This window comes from Oncorhynchus masou, chromosome 14 (assembly GCF_036934945.1).
Source record: "Oncorhynchus masou masou isolate Uvic2021 chromosome 14, UVic_Omas_1.1, whole genome shotgun sequence".
Lineage (NCBI taxonomy): Eukaryota > Metazoa > Chordata > Actinopteri > Salmoniformes > Salmonidae > Oncorhynchus > Oncorhynchus masou.
Window position 1 is genome coordinate 6,944,400 of NC_088225.1, and position 17,098 is coordinate 6,961,497.

General features: G+C 44.7%; 1 protein-coding gene across 3 annotated transcripts in view; it reads right to left on the reverse strand.

Moving 5' to 3' along the window:
• The window catches only part of LOC135554061 (SRC kinase signaling inhibitor 1-like), a 103,158-nt gene that overhangs the window by 47,177 nt on the left and 38,883 nt on the right, over positions 1 to 17,098 (reverse strand). For all 3 annotated transcript variants that reach the window (XM_064986078.1, XM_064986079.1, XM_064986080.1), the window contains exons 4-9: positions 11,971 to 12,263; positions 6,039 to 6,913; positions 5,737 to 5,844; positions 5,265 to 5,392; positions 4,346 to 4,366; positions 3,654 to 3,814 (exon numbers count right to left, since the gene is read on the reverse strand). In XM_064986078.1, coding sequence (XP_064842150.1) covers positions 3,654 to 3,814; positions 4,346 to 4,366; positions 5,265 to 5,392; positions 5,737 to 5,844; positions 6,039 to 6,913; positions 11,971 to 12,263 — 1,586 coding nt within the window. The remainder of the gene's footprint in view (positions 1 to 3,653; positions 3,815 to 4,345; positions 4,367 to 5,264; positions 5,393 to 5,736; positions 5,845 to 6,038; positions 6,914 to 11,970; positions 12,264 to 17,098) is intronic.

The following is a 17,098-nucleotide window of genomic DNA, read 5'->3' on the forward strand; positions in this document are numbered from 1 at the left end:
CTCCAAATTTGGTATCACACACCTAAGGTGGTCCTGCCCAGAGCAGTAAGTAGCTTGTAGAGGTCAAGATAGCAAAGGAATCACAGTGACAACATCCTGCTATTAACATATCATATTATCAGGCAGTTGTGCTATTAGCAATGAAAAAGTTTTTTTCTGGACCAAAAACTTGCAATTGGATGGAGCTCAACGGAGCTGACAGAACATTTTGCAGTGAAAGCTAATTCCCTGCAATTCTCCGCTTTGCCATGGCTAATTCTGTGTTCTTATGCTCAAACATTAAAACGAAATCAATGGGACCCCAACCAGGGCCCCTGAGCATGTGTCCTGCGTGTCCGGTCGGTAATGCAGACATGTAAAAATGTATCCTAAATTCATTGTTTCTGTCACGTTTAGTTTATTAGTTAGTCAGACCAGGGTGTGACATGGGTTTATTATGTATTGTAGTTTCGTATTGGGGTTTGTAGTAATTGGGATTGTAGCTGATTAGGGGTGTGTGTGTTTAATAGGTTTGGCTGCCTGAGGCGGTTCTCAATCAGAGTCAGGTGATTCTCGTTGTCTCTGATTGGGAACCGTATTTAGGTAGCCTGGTTTTTGCTTTGTATTTCGTGGGTGATTGTTCCTGTCTCTGTGTAGTGTGCAAAAGTCAGGCTGTAATAGGTTTCACGTTCTGTTTGTTGTTTTTGTATTTATTAGTTATTCGTGTATAGTTCGTTCGTTTGTCTTTCTAATAAACATGAGTAACTTACACGCTGCATTTCGGTCCGACTCTCCATCAACAAAAGAACGCCGTTACAGTTTCATTTGTTTCATTGCTTTAGCTTTTATTTTCTAGTTCTGAAATATTATATTATTAGAAAATATATAGGTCAATTATTCTTTTTTAATTCATTGGTGTGGCGGCAACAGTTGACCAGTGGCGGTCCGCTGCTTCTAAATGAATACATGGGAGACACTGGTGTGTCCGTCTGTGAACAGTACTGCCCTGCCCTTGACTGCATATGGTGTGTTCTCTTTTGGCCTTGTCTGTCTAATAATGAGGATGCACTGCCTTGTCCATGAGTTTGTACCTCCACAATGTATGTATCTCTCTCTCTCCGTGTGTGTGAGAGAAAGAGTGTGTGTGTTTGTGTTATTAACAACAGATTGCTCTGTCCTTGAGAGCTCTGCGGGCGTTCTGATGCGCCAGCGCTCCTGTCTGAGCCAACCTGTCTCCCCTGCTAACAGCATGTGATTAGCTGATGATGGAACCCATCACGGTGCTGTGTGCTATGTGTGTGTGTGTGTGTGTGTGTGTGTGTGTGTGCGTACGTGTGTGTCTCAATCAGGGAAAAATGAGGCAGAAAACAGAAGGTTTCCAGTTAGCGAATTGCACTGGTAGGGACCTCCAAATCCTACTGCAAAATTCAAGACACATCCAGAACTATGAATGGAACCTGTCATAATGTGTGCAATACAACCACTACTGAGATGAAAGCACCTGCTTAGCAAGGGAAGTTAATCATGGATTGCTTTTATGTTCCAGGGAATCAAACTGAACAACAGTATAAACAATGTGCTCTGCAGCACTACTTTTGATTTGCCCCAATAGAAGCAATACATTAAAAGCCCATTTATTCTCATCCAGCCACAGCAGTCACAATGAAAACATTTCTACTCTCTTTCTGTTCTTTTCTCTGCATTACGCTACCTCTACCACGTTCACCCTTCCTCTCCCTTCTCTCTCTCGCTCTACATAATTCATGAGCATCATGTATTATTCAGGCCTGGGGCCGTCTCCATGGGGAACGGGGCGGGTCAGAGGTTAGGAGTCAGGCTTGGGCTCCCACACAGGTAAATGACTGAGATTATTACTACTCTCCAGTCCCACTGTGCTGCATTTGGCTTCCATTTACCACTGTACTCCTCTCCACCTGTGTCTTTTATCCTCAGAACAGCCTCAATTCGTCGGGGCACGGACTCTACAAGGTGTCGAGAGCGTTCCACAGGGATGCTGCCCCCGTTGACTTCAATAGTTCCCACAGTTGTATCAAGTTGTCTGGACGTCCTTCGGGTGGTGGACCTTTGTTGATACACATGAGAAACTGTTGAGTGTGAAAAACCCATCAGCGTTGCAGTTCTTGACACAAACCGGTGAACCTGGCACCTACAGTACTACTATTCATAGGCACTTATTTTGTCTTGTCCATTCACCCTCTGAATGGCACAGACACAGAAGCCATGTCTCAATCGTCTCAAGGCTTAAACATCCTTATTTAGCTTGTCTCCTGCCCTTCATCTACACTGATTGAAGTGGATCTAACAGGTGACATCAATAAGGGATCATAGCCTTCACCTGGATTCACCTTGTCAGTCCATGTTGTGGAAAGAGCAGGTATTCATAATGTTTTGTACACTCAGTGTATTCTTTCTCCAACAATACATCCCACCACTTAAACCCAGTTCCTCATCAGAAGAGAGTTGGTGCAGGTACTGCTGCTTTGCCTCTCTGTGCGCACCAATTATATGTTGAGGAAATCACAGGCTATAAAACTACAAAACCCAGGATTCATGAGCCATTGAGCTGGGCCCTAGGGAGAGCTTAACGATGCATGACGTGGACTGGACCACTGACTGTGTCCACTGTTATGTTTCATAAACTCTCTCTAAAGGAAGAGACAGACAGGGCAGACTGTTGAACGGCCCTGCGCTGTCCCTAAATCACATACGCCATATCCTCTACACTTCATTTCTTTTCTCCACTGATCTGATGTGTTAGAGCAACCACTTTCACCCCCCCTCCAGAGAGTTAAGACACCGACAGGACCATTCTCTTCTCTCCTCAGCCTGTAACCATGGTACCGCAGGGAGTCACAGCGGAGACGGTGAATGGTTTCATTTCTTTCCATTATCTGATGCTGCGTCCGTCTTCACAGGGATATCCACTAGGCTCGGGTCTTAACTCTTAGTACCAACATATACGGCAACTTTAATCCTCCAATGTCTCGCATCGCAAACATCCTCAAAGCATACTATGACCTAAATGTGTTGTAGAAGAAGACATCTGGTTCATTATTGTGTGTGTGTGTGTGTGTGTGTGTGTGTGTGTGTGTGTGTGTGTGTGTGTGAGAGTGTGTGTATGTATGCATGTGAGTGTGTGTATGTTTGCATGTGAGTGTGTGTATGTATGCATGTGTGTGTGTATGTCTGCATGTGAGTGTGTGTATGTCTGCATGTGAGTGTGTGTATGTCTGCATGTGAGTGTGTGTATGTATGCATGTGAGTGTGTGTATGTATGATTGTGAGTGTGTGTATGTATGCATGTGAGTGTGTGTATGTATGCATGTGAGTGTGTGTATGTATGCATGTGAGTGTGTGTATGTATGCATGTGAGTGTGTGTATGTATGCATGTGAGTGTGTGTATGTATGCATGTGAGTGTGTGTATGTCTGCATGTGAGTGTGTGTATGTATGCATGTGAGTGTGTGTATGTATGATTGTGAGTGTGTGTATGTATGCATGTGAGTGTGTGTATGTATGCATGTGAGTGTGTGTATGTATGCATGTGAGTGTGTGTATGTATGCATGTGAGTGTGTGTATGTATGCATGTGAGTGTGTTGGTGTAAACAGCCATACTAATAGATGCATTGAGAGTAAGCCCAGTCGTTTTCACCTGCATCTTGCGGAGCTGGGAGAGCTGTTTGCGCAGATCGGTGGCGTTCTGCTGCAGGTCGTGGAGGTGAAGCTGCATCTGCAGCCGGGTGACGGTGGTGACCTGGCTGTCTCCGGAGGGAGGGGGGGGCATCAGAGCCAGCGGGGCCGACGGCGTCAGAGCTGACAATCACAGGACAGAACACAGGTTATGAGGAAGTCAGAGGAAACTGGGTTATTTACAATGCTGTATGTATAAAGACATCTGACACACAACAGAAGATACATGCACACACACGCACACGCACACGCACACACATGCACACACACACACGCACACACACAGTTCCACATGCAGTCTTGGGCGCACAGGTAAAGGATCCCAGCTCAGTTCCTGGACAGAGGTAGACTGAAAACGAAACAGAGAGAGCCTGTCGATGGTGCGAGGAGAATATCCTTCTGAATCTCAGATGTATGAACATCCAGACAGACCCAGAATGAGTAAGGGACCAACAAGACAGGACCAGAGACGTGGGTGGGGGGGGGGATAGAGAGGAGTATAGGCAGACCTGACCTCTAGGTAACCAACCAAAGGGAACATAAGAAAAGAGACACATCACCACCAATACTGGTCCTGTGACAACACCAGACACCCACCCAGGGGCAGAGAGATGAGAGGAGGGATAGAAGAGAAGAGGAGAAGAGTCAAACTACCTTTCCGCTTCAGCCGCCCAGCTGTAACACAGAAGCAGTGAGCCATTAACCAAAGATAAAGAGAGAGAAAAGAGAGTGGAGGAAAACTGGGAGTAATCTTCAAGGTTTACATTGCCAAGGGCAAATGTGGACCCCTGGACACTTCCTCTATCGACTATTGCTGAGAGAAAAATGGCTAATTCAACAGCTTTATTTTTTCTGGTGTTATTTCATGTCAAGGAGAGGCATCAAAGGCAGTCGTGTCTTTTCGCTGGCCCTTTGAAGGTCTGGCCATTGAACAGCAAGTCTATGCAGACTCACTCATGCTAAACGGAGGCATGAGGAACAGGGGAAGAAAGAGATCTGGAGAGAGAGAGGGAGTGATAGAAAAGAGGAATACAACAGAAGAAGAAAGGGAAGGAAATGTGAGAGTAAGAGAGAGATATTAGAGGAAGCAGGGACAGAGGGCTGGGTTTGTGTCTAGGTTGCGAGTTGAGGGAGATGTCATTCAATGTCTGTTGAGGTTTAAAGACCAGGAGCCATCTTATCTGTTAAAATAACGGGTCTATGCCTGGCCCAATGGTAAATTGATTTTTTATTTTTATTTGACCTTTTATTTAACTAGGCAAGTCAGTTAAGAACAAATTCTTATTATCAATGACGGCCTAGGAACAGTGGGTTAACTGCCTGTTCAGAGGCAGAACGACAGATTTGTACCTTGTCAGCTCAGGGATTTGAACTTGCAACCTTTCGGTTACTAATCCAACTCTCTAACCACTAGGCCTAGTGGTCTGAAAACTGAAAACTGATCTGAAAACTAAACTCAACTTGAACTATTGTAAATGGTTAACAGGACGGGACGCAGTCTGACTACAAGATCAAACTAAAACTCAATTCACCTCAATCTAGTTTGAGCTAGAACTTTAGGCGTGGTACTCACTTCCATTGGCGGAACCGTCGCTGTTGGATTCGGTCTTCTCGCTGGAAGAGAAAGGGAAGGGCCGTGAGAACTCCGAGCCCTGGTCCGGAGGGCAGCCCGCCATCATGCAGAGACGCAGTAGGCCGCATCTGAGGAGGGCCACAGGGCAAGGCAATTACAGTGCTAATGCCAACACCTGTACTATACTTACGCATTATGTACTTACACTACAGAGTGCTTTATACTGTCCACAGGGCAAGGTCACTATTACCAGCCAATTACAGTGCTAATGCCAACACCTGTACTATATAATCATGTACAGTACTACTATACTGCAACAATGTACTTGAACGTATTCTGGTCTATTAAACAACGATATAGCATCCTGAGACCAGTCATGTATTTCTGTGCTCGTTCTGTCATGGTCTACTGCTGTAGTAGTATATACGTCTATGATTGGCTCTGTGTGTTTGGGCTCTCAAGGGGGTCTTACGTGCTGTCACTGTCGGGTGCTTTGGTCAGTACACTCTGAACCAGGCCTGTCAGACTGGCTATCTGCTTCTCCATGGCCTCCATACGGTCCAGACGGTCCGCACGGTCCCTGGAGAAAGCCAGCAGGTTAACACACGCTGGTCAATTAGGTTCACACACACACACACACCAACATGGAAGCTCGTGCACCCACACATCCCACAGTAACGTCAAAATGTACTAGTACACACTAGAAAACACCTAGCGAAACACATACTGTATAGAGGAAGCATGAAATCTCAAACCACACACACACACACTCACCTGGACTCAGAAGTCTCTCCAGGGAGTGGGGAGCTGTATCCGGGCGCAAACCTGCTCCCGTCCCCTCCCGGCCCGGCCTGCAGGGCCAGAGGGTCAGAGCTGGAGCTGGGCCTGGACTTGGGGCTCTCCACAAACACGGAAGAGGAGGCTGAGTCCTTGCGGAAGTTCTGCCTGACCGGGGAGGCTCGGCTGGGGGAGCTAGAGAACGAGTCTCCCCTGTCCCTCAGCTGCATATCAGGGATCTTCTGTGGGGAGGAGGGGGGCATGCGGAAGCCCATGCCCAGTGTGGCTGAGGAATAGGAGTCGGAGTAGAGGGGACCTCCAGGCTTGTACAGGGCGTCCTCCAGCTCCCCCTGCAGGGCGGCAGCAGAGTAGGTGCTGAGGGAGCGCACAGAGCCGCGGCGGTACAGCCCACCGGACACGGGGAAGCCAAAGGGGTCTCCGATGGTGGCCAGCGACTGTGTGGAGGCGATGCTGAGGCGGCCCTCGTGTACCAGGCTGTAGGGGTCGGCGTACAGCCCCTCCTTTACCAGCATAAGGTTCTTCCCAGAAACCTCCTCGTCGGGCTTGACGTCACGGCGCTCCAGGATGGCGCTAGGGGAGGAGGACAGGCCTGCGTTGTGGCCCCCGTGGTGTGAGCCGGCTCCTGGGTGGTGGGAGTGCTGGGGCTGGTGCTGCTGGGGGTGCTGCTGGTGCTGGGAGTGTTGTTGGAGCTGGGGGTGACTGCCCGGCCCGGCGAAGGAGGGAGGCCGACCCCCACTGTAGGACAGACGGGAGCGGGCTGGGGAGCCGGAGGGGGGCGAGGCGGAGGAGGATGGCAGGGTGTTGAGGCGGCGGGTGGGGGAGGACTCTCGGGACGTGTACACCAGATCCCTCTGAAACGACATCAGGGGCGGGGGTGGAGGGTAGGTTACCATGGATACCAGTGGATGAAAACGCTGTGCTCCCCCTCTGTGCCAGACTGACAATCAGAGGATAGGAAATCACACTGACATTGGACAGTCTGTGGCAGCCTGGGCTCATCAACGCAATCATAGCATCTTTATACAAGCCCACATCAAATACCAGCACACAATCAACACGTGATTCAAGTCTAGAGTAATGGATCTATCCAAGAGTACAGTAAGCCTTATGGGATATGGGATTACCTACATGTATTGACTGTCACCTTACAGTGTAATAACTAAGGCTGACAATGAAAGAGCTTAAAAGAGGGGCCCAGTCCAGCCTTACTGTTTCTTTCTTCTCCTTCCACTCATCCAGGAGAACCACCGAGCTGCATTTAACCAGCCCAACTAAACCCACCGGATTACAAAGAGATGGTATTCAGCACGTCTCCATATCTGCACATATCCATTTCCTCCCTATTGAAGAGAAGCGAGAGAAAGCAGGTGACGAAACCACTCCTGGTTCATTAGAATGAATGTGAGGAATTTCCTCATCCACCACCAGTTCTTTCTTCTCTCCTCCACCGCTGGCCTGGGTGGTCAAAATCTTTTAAATTCTGACTCATTTTTTTTACTCTGCATTTCCCACTTTTTCAATTCCTCTTTCTCTCATGTTTATGTTGTTCCTCAACCTACAGTAATTATCTCACTCTCCTGTTTGTCTTTCCTTAATCTACAGAAATTACCTCTCTCTCCTAGTTATGTCTTTCCTTAATCTACAGTAATTACCTCTCTCTCCTAGTTATGTCTTTCCTTAATCTACAGTAATTACCTCTCTCTCTCCTAGTTATGTCTTTCCTTAATCTACAGTAATTACGTCTCTCATGTTTATGTCTTTCCTCAATCTATAGTAATTATCTCTCTCTTCTGTTTGTCTTTCCTCAACCTACAGTAATTACGTCTCTCCTGTTTATATCTTTCCTCAATCTACAGTAATTATCTGTCTCTCCTGTTTGTCTTTCCTCAATCTACAGTAATTACGTCTCTCCTGTTTGTCTTTCCTCAATCTACAGTAATTATGTCTCTCCTGTTTGTGTCTTTTCTCAATCTACAGTAACTACGTCTCTCCTGTTTGTGTCTTTTCTCAACCTACAGTAATTACCTCTCTCTCTTGTTTATGTATTTCCTCAACCTACAGTAATTATCTCTCTCTCCTGTTTATATATTTTCTCAATCTACAGTAATTACCTCTCTCGCTCCTGTTTGTCTTTCCTCAATCTACAGTAATTACCTCTCTCTCCTGTTTATGTCTTTCCTCAATCTACAGTAATGACCTCTCTCTCCTGTTTATGTCTTTCCTCAATCTACAGTAATGACCTCTCTCTCCTGTTTATGTCTTTCCTCAATCTACAGTAATTACCTCTCTCTCCTGTTTATGTCTTTCCTCAATCTACAGTAATTACCTGTCTCTCCTGTTTATGTCTTTCCTCAATCTACAGTAATTACCTCTCTCTCCTGTTTATGTCTTTCCTCAATCTACAGTAATTACCTCTCTCTCCTGTTTATGTCTTTCCTCAATCTACAGTAATTACCTCTCTCTCCTGTTTATGTCTTTCCTCAATCTACAGTAATTACCTGTCTCTCCTGTTTATGTCTTTCCTCAATCTACAGTAATTACCTCTCTCTCTCCTGTTTATGTCTTTCCTCAATCTACAGTAATTACCTCTCTCTCCTGTTTATGTCTTTCCTCAATCTACAGTAATTACCTCTCTCTCCTGAAAATTGCAAGATTGTGTTATAATACTTTTATTGCATCAAATGGTTGTTTTATGCAACAGAATCGAGTATTCTTATAACTATTGTGTGTGTGTTCTACTGAAGATGGGCCTCTGGGAGATAACACTGACAGAGGAGATTTGCGATATATTTTGGGTGATAAAACCTAAAGAGCATTCCAGAGCATGAGTTAATGTTTCTGTTCTATAACTTACCAGGGAGAGATGGTTCCAGTATGGTGTCGGAGGGCAAGACACTGGTCTCTACACAATGAAAACTGTTGACACAGCAGATGCTGTCTGCTATGTATTATAAGTATCTTTCATACAAATCTTAACTTTGTGACCCCTTCTATGTATCTGCTCGTCATGTAGGTCGAAAGGGGTGTATCTTGGCTATAAAAGACCTTTTGTCTCGGGGCTCTCAACGAATCATTTGAGCGTGAATCGTCGACCAGCCATGACCAGTCATCATTATCGTAGAGCACTCAATTGATTCACTTTATATGTGTGTGTTGTATTGACCTGCTCCCTTATTAATAAGTTAAAGATTTAGTTGAAGTATAACTCTGACTTGTGTGATAAGTTTCTCTCCTCATTTGATTGTAAAAAAATTCAGTCATGGCTGGCCAAGAAAGCTAAGGTAACTGAGCTAAACGACTACCGCCCCGTAGCACTCACTTCCGTCATCATGAAGTGGTTTGAGAGACTAGTCAAGGACCATATCACCTCCACCCTACCTGACACCCTAGACCCACTCCAATTTGCTTACCGCCCAAATAGGTCCACAGACGATGCAATCTCAACCACACTGCACACTGCCCTAACCCATCTGGACAAGAGGAATACCTATGTGAGAATGCTGTTCATCGACTACAGCTCGGCATTTAACACCATAGTGCCCTCCAAGCTCGTCATCAAGCTCGAGACCCTGGGTCTCGACCCCGCCCTGTGCAACTGGGTACTGGACTTCCTGACGGACCGCCCCCAGGTGGTGAGGGTAGGCAACAACATCTCCACCCCGCTGATCCTCAACACTGGGGCCCCACAAGGGTGCGTTCTGAGCCCTCTCCTGTACTCCCTGTTCACCCACGACTGCGTGGCCACACACGCCTCCAACTCAATCATCAAGTTTGTGGACAACACAACAGTGGTAGGCTTGATTACCAACAATGACGAGACGGCCTACAGGGAGGAGGTGAGGGAAAATAACCTCACACTCAACGTCAACAAAACAAAGGAGATGATTGTGGACTTCAGGAAACAGGGAACACCCCCCTATCCACATCGATGGAACAGTAGTGGAGAGGGTAGTAAGTTTTAAGTTCCTCGGCGTACACATCACAGACAAACTGAATTGGTCCACCCACACAGACAGCATCGTGAAGAAGGCACAGCAGCGCCTCTTCAACCTCAGGAGGCTGAGGAAATTCGGCTTGTCACCAAAAGCACTCACAAACTTCTACAGATGCACAATCGAGAGCATCCTGTCGGGCTGTATCACTGCTCCGCCCACAACCGTAATGCTCTCCAGAGGGTAGTGAGGTCTGGACATCTCTCCAGGACACCTACACCACCCGATGTCACAGGAAGGCCATAAAGATCATCAAGGACAACAACCACCCTAGCCACTGCCTGTTCACCCCGCTATCATCCAGAAGGCGAGGTCAGTACAGGTGCATCAAAGCTGGGACCGAGAGACTGAAAAACAGCTTCTATCTCAAGGCCATCAGACTGTTAAACTGCCACCACTAACATTGAGTGGCTGCTGCCAACACACTGACTCAACTCCAGCCACTTTAATAATGGGAATTGATGGGAAATTATGTAAAATATATCACTAGCCACTTTAAACAATGCTACCTAATATAATGTTTACATACCCTACATTATTCATCTCATATGTATACGTATATACTGTACTCTATATCATCTACTGCATCTTTATGTAATACATGTATCACTAGCCACTTTAACTATGCCACTTTGTTTACATACTCATCTCATATGTATATATTGTACTCAATACCATCTACTGTATCTTGCCTATGCCGCTCTGTACCATCACTCATTCATATATCCTTATGTACATATTCTTTATCCCCTTACACTTGTGTCTATAAGGTAGTAGTTTTGGAATTGTTAGCTAGATTAGTTGTTGGTTATTACTGCATTGTCGGAACTAGAAGCACAAGCATTTCGCTACACTCGCATTAACATCTGCTAACCATGTGTCATTTTTGATTTGAAATTAACCACACACACACACACACACACACACACACACACACACACACACACACACACACACACACACACACACACACACACACACACACACACACACACACACACACACACACACACTTAAAACCCTGAAAACACAGTTAATACCAGCTATCAAAACCCAAAAATGTACACCCAGGAGCAGTTCAATGTCAAGATGTTAGTTAACATGCAGGGTAGTCCCCAGCACAGCACAGCACTGAACTAGGAGGGGGTGTGCAGTTCACACACACACTGTCATAGAACAGAGAGCCAGGCAAGATGATCAAAATAAAATAATAAAAATAAGAGAATCCTGAATATAGCACCAGCCAGGCCTTTGAATGTTCTTCAAAGTCCTGGCTTTACCGCATCATCTACCCTCCTAGAAATAAGAACTCTCTATGATTTAATGTAATCTAGTTCATCTGGGATATTTTGGTGTTCCTCCATACACAATTTAAGGATTTTAGTATGCCTGCACGCACACACGAAAACACACTCATCCGCACAGACAGAGACAGAGACAGAGACAGAGACCCACCCACCCACACATACACACACACTCTAATTATTTGCATCGGTAATGGCTGATTCATCCTCAATGTAGTGTGACTATTACAGATGGTAGTGACTGAAAAAACAACAACTTCAAGGTTCCTTGAACTAAACCAAAAAAGAGACATGCACAGGGGGTGAAACAAGCCTATCTCCCTGGGAAACGTTGTTATTTAGTGTCCAGGCAGCATATGGTGCTCATGAAGATACAAGTACTGCCCAGCTTGAATATCTGGAGAAATAACCCATACGCCTCCACAAACCTGTCAACTTACTGTTGCAACATAAACACAAAAGAGCTGTTGCGCCTTCAAAGGTCAAAGCCCAATAGTAGTGTGACAGTATCAGTATAGTAGAATCCAGAGCCCTCCATCCACCTATCCTAGTATCAGACGTGCAGCCCAGCTATACCCCCTCCCTCACCCTTCTCTCCCCTCCCTGTCTCACCCTCAGGTCCCCGTTGACCAGGTGTGTGGCGGGGTAGGAGGCGTAGATGGGCTCCTTGCGGTAGATCTTGATGATGCTGCGGTCCTGGATGTCCCGGATATCCTCCAGCTCGTAGAAGACGTTGCGCGCCTCGTCCTTGATCAGGATGGCCGTGTTGGAGGACTTGAGCATCCCCGCCGTCAGCTTCTGGGGGAACATGTGCACGATGAGGGCATGCAGCGTGTCCAGGCTGCTCAGCTCGTGGGTGATGTGCACCCTCCGAGTCTCATCCCCAAACTGCAGGAACAGCACGCCTGGAGAAGGAGAGTGATGAAGAGAGAGAGGGGGAGAGAATTTATTGTATATTTTTAAGATCTTTTCTGACTTCCTTGAACAGCTAGAGAAAGATTATGACAGTGGGAAAGGTAAAGAGAGGCTGGGTCAAAGGGCAGTAAGTAGGCCGGATTTGAACCTATGCCGACACTGTAGATGTGTTGACCACACGTGGCCACGGAGAGAGAATTTAAAGTCAAGGATGAAGGTGGCGCAGGAGATAATAGAACAATAGAGGAAGGGGTGATGAAAGTCAAATGAAAAGGAGAGAAAGATAAAGGGAAGGTCTGGTTGATAAACAGAGGAGGAGGAGGTGGGAGTGAGAGAGTGCCACTGTCCTAAAGCACTGCATAAAGTCCTCTTCCAAAGGTCTCATCATCCGTCACTGTCACTGCTTTTACAGGGCTCTGTTTCTCCCTGCGTGCTTAGCATCGCCTACACCCACCAATGTTTATAAGTCTGATCCATCCACACTGTAAAGCTGTCCAAACGATGAGTTCACAATTATTTTACTGTAGTCCACACTGTAAAGCTGTCCCAACGATGAGTTCACAATTATTTTACTGTAGTCCACAGTGTAAAGCTGTCCCAACACTGAGTTCACTCTTATAATACTGTATCCACACTGTAAAGCTGTCCCAACAATGAGTTCACTCTTATAATACTGTATCCACACTGTAAAGCTGTCTCAACAATGAGTTCACTCTTATTTTACTGTAGTCCACACTGTAAAGCTGTCCCAATGATGAGTTCACTCTTATAATACTGTATCCACACTGTAAAGCTGTCCCAATGCTGAATTCACACTTATAATACTGTAGTCCACACTGTAAAGCTGTCCCAACGATGAGTTCACTCTTATAATACTGTATCCACACTGTAAAGCTGTCCCAACGATGAGTTCACTCTTATAATACTGTAGTCCACACTGTAAAGCTGTCCCAATGCTGAGTTCACACTTATAATACTGTAGTCCACACTGTAAAGCTGTCCCAATGCTGAGTTCACTCTTATAATACTGTAGTCCACACTGTAAAGCTGTGCCAACGATGAGTTCACTCTTATAATACTGTAGTCCACACTGTAAAGCTGTCCCAACAATGAGTTCACTCTTATAATACTGTAGTCCACAGTGTAAGGCAGTCCCAACGATGAGTTCACACTTATTTTACTGTAGTCCACACTGTAAAGCTGTCCCAACAATGAGTTCACACTTATTTTACTGTAGTCCACACTGTAAAGCTGTCCCAACGATGAGTTCACAATTATTTTACTGTAGTCCACACTGTAAAGCTGTCCCAACAATGAGTTCACTCTTATAATACTGTTGTCCACACTGTAAAGCTGTCCCAATGATGAATTCACTCTTATAATACTGTAGTCAACACAGTAAAGCTGTCCCAACGGTGAGTTCACTCTTATAATACTGTAGTCCACACTGTAAAGCTGTCCCGACAATGAGTTCACTCTTATAATACTATAGTCCACACTGTAAAGCTGTCCCAATGCTGAATTCACTCTTATAATACTGTAGTCCACACTGTAAAGCTGTCCCAACAATGAGTTCACTCTTATAATACTGTAGTCCACAGTGTAAAGCTGTCCCAACGATGAGTTCACACTTATTTTACTGTAGTCCACACTGTAAAGCTGTCCCAACGATGAGTTCACTCTTATAATACTGTGGTCCACAGTGTAAAGCTGTCCCAACGATGAGTTCACACTTATTTTACTGTAGTCCACACTGTAAAGCTGTCCCAACGATGAGTTCACTCTTATAATACTGTAGTCCACACTGTAAAGCTGTCCCAACGATGATTTCACACTTATAATACTGTAGTCCACAGTGTAAAGCTGTCCCAATGATGAGTTCACTCTTATAATACTGTAGTCCACACTGTAAAGCTGTCCCGACAATGAGTTCACACTTATTTTACTGTAGTCCACACTGTAAAGCTGTCCCAATGATGAGTTCACAATTATTTTACTGTAGTCCACACTGTAAAGCTGTCCCAACAATGAGTTCACACTTATTTTACTGTAGTCCACACTGTAAAGCTGTCCCAATGATGAGTTCACAATTATTTTACTGTAGTCCACACTGTAAAGCTGTCCCAACAATGAGTTCACACGTATTTTACTGTAGTCCACACTGTATTGCTGTCCCAACGATGAGCTCACTCTTATAATACTGTAGTCCACAGTGTAAAGCTGTCCCAACGATGAGTTCACACTTATTTTACTGTAGTCCACACTGTAAAGCTGTCCCGACAATGAGTTCACTCTTATAATACTGTAGTCCACACTGTAAAGCTGTCCCAATGCTGAATTCACTCTTATAATACTGTAGTCCACACTGTAAAGCTGTCCCAACAATGAGTTCACTCTTATAATACTGTAGTCCACAGTGTAAAGCTGTCCCAACGATGAGTTCACACTTATTTTACTGTAGTCCACACTGTATTGCTGTCCCAACGATGAGTTCACTCTTATAATACTGTAGTCCACACTGTAAAGCTGTCCCAATGCTGAATTCACTCTTATAATACTGTAGTCCACACTGTAAAGCTGTCCCAATGATGAGTTCACAATTATTTTACTGTAGTCCACACTGTAAAGCTGTCCCAACAATGAGTTCACACTTATTTTACTGTAGTCCACACTGTAAAGCTGTCCCAATGATGAGTTCACAATTATTTTACTGTAGTCCACACTGTAAAGCTGTCCCAACAATGAGTTCACACGTATTTTACTGTAGTCCACACTGTATTGCTGTCCCAACGATGAGCTCACTCTTATAATACTGTAGTCCACAGTGTAAAGCTGTCCCAACGATGAGTTCACACTTATTTTACTGTAGTCCACACTGTAAAGCTGTCCCGACAATGAGTTCACTCTTATAATACTGTAGTCCACACTGTAAAGCTGTCCCAATGCTGAATTCACTCTTATAATACTGTAGTCCACACTGTAAAGCTGTCCCAACAATGAGTTCACTCTTATAATACTGTAGTCCACAGTGTAAAGCTGTCCCAACGATGAGCTCACTCTTATAATACTGTGGTCCACAGTGTAAAGCTGTCCCAACGATGAGTTCACACTTATTTTACTGTAGTCCACACTGTAAAGCTGTCCCAACGATGAGTTCACTCTTATAATACTGTGGTCCACAGTGTAAAGCTGTCCCAACGATGAGTTCACACTTATTTTACTGTAGTCCACACTGTAAAGCTGTCCCAACGATGAGTTCACTCTTATAATACTGTAGTGCACACTGTAAAGCTGTCCCAACGATGATTTCACACTTATAATACTGTAGTCCACAGTGTAAAGCTGTCCCAATGATGAGTTCACTCTTATAATACTGTAGTCCACACTGTAAAGCTGTCCCAACAATGAGTTCACACTTATTTTACTGTAGTCCACACTGTAAAGCTTTCCCAATGATGAGTTCAATTATTTTACTGTAGTCCACACTGTAAAGCTGTCCCAACAATGAGTTCACTCTTATAATACTGTAGTCCACACTGTAAAGCTGTCCCAATGCTGAATTCACTCTTATAATACTGTAGTCAACACAGTAAAGCTGTCCCAACAATGAGTTCACTCTTATAATACTGTAGTCCACACTGTAAAGCTGTCCCGACAATGAGTTCACTCTTATAATACTGTAGTCCACACTGTAAAGCTGTCCCAATGCTGAATTCACTCTTATAATACTGTAGTCCACACTGTAAAGCTGTCCCAACAATGAGTTCACTCTTATAATACTGTAGTCCACAGTGTAAAGCTGTCCCAACGATGAGTTCACACTTATTTTACTGTAGTCCACACTGTAAAGCTGTCCCAACGATGAGTTCACTCTTATAATACTGTGGTCCACAGTGTAAAGCTGTCCCAACGATGAGTTCACACTTATTTTACTGTAGTCCACACTGTAAAGCTGTCCCAACGATGAGTTCACTCTTATAATACTGTAGTCCACACTGTAAAGCTGTCCCAACAATGAGTTCACACTTATTTTACTGTAGTCCACACTGTAAAGCTGTCCCAACGATGAGTTCACAATTATTTTACTGTAGTCCACACTGTAAAGCTGTCCCAACAATGAGTTCACTCTTATAATACTGTTGTCCACACTGTAAAGCTGTCCCAATGCTGAATTCACTCTTATAATACTGTAGTCCACACTGTAAAGCTGTTCCAATGCTGAATTCACTCTTATAATACTGTAGTCCACACTGTAAAGCTGTCCCAACAATGAGTTCACTCTTATAATACTGTAGTCCACAGTGTAAAGCTGTCCCAACGATGAGTTCACACTTATTTTACTGTAGTCCACACTGTATTGCTGTCCCAACGATGAGCTCACTCTTATAATACTGTAGTCCACAGTGTAAAGCTGTCCCAACGATGAGTTCACACTTATTTTACTGTAGTCCACACTGTAAAGCTGTCCCAACGATGAGTTCACTCTTATAATACTGTAGTCCACACTGTAAAGCTGTCCCAACGATGAGTTCACAATTATTTTACTGTAGTCCACACTGTAAAGCTGTCCCAACAATGAGTTCATACTTATTTTACTGTAGTCCACACTGTAAAGCTGTCCCAACAATGAGTTCACAATTATTTTATTGTAGTCCACACTGTAAAGCTGTCCCAACGATGAGTTCATACTTATTTTACTGTAGTCCACACTGTAAAGCTGTCCCAACAATGAGTTCACTCTTATAATACTGTCGTCCACACTGTAAAGCTGTCCCAATGCTGAATTCACTCATATAATACTGTAGTCCACACTGTAAAGCTGTCC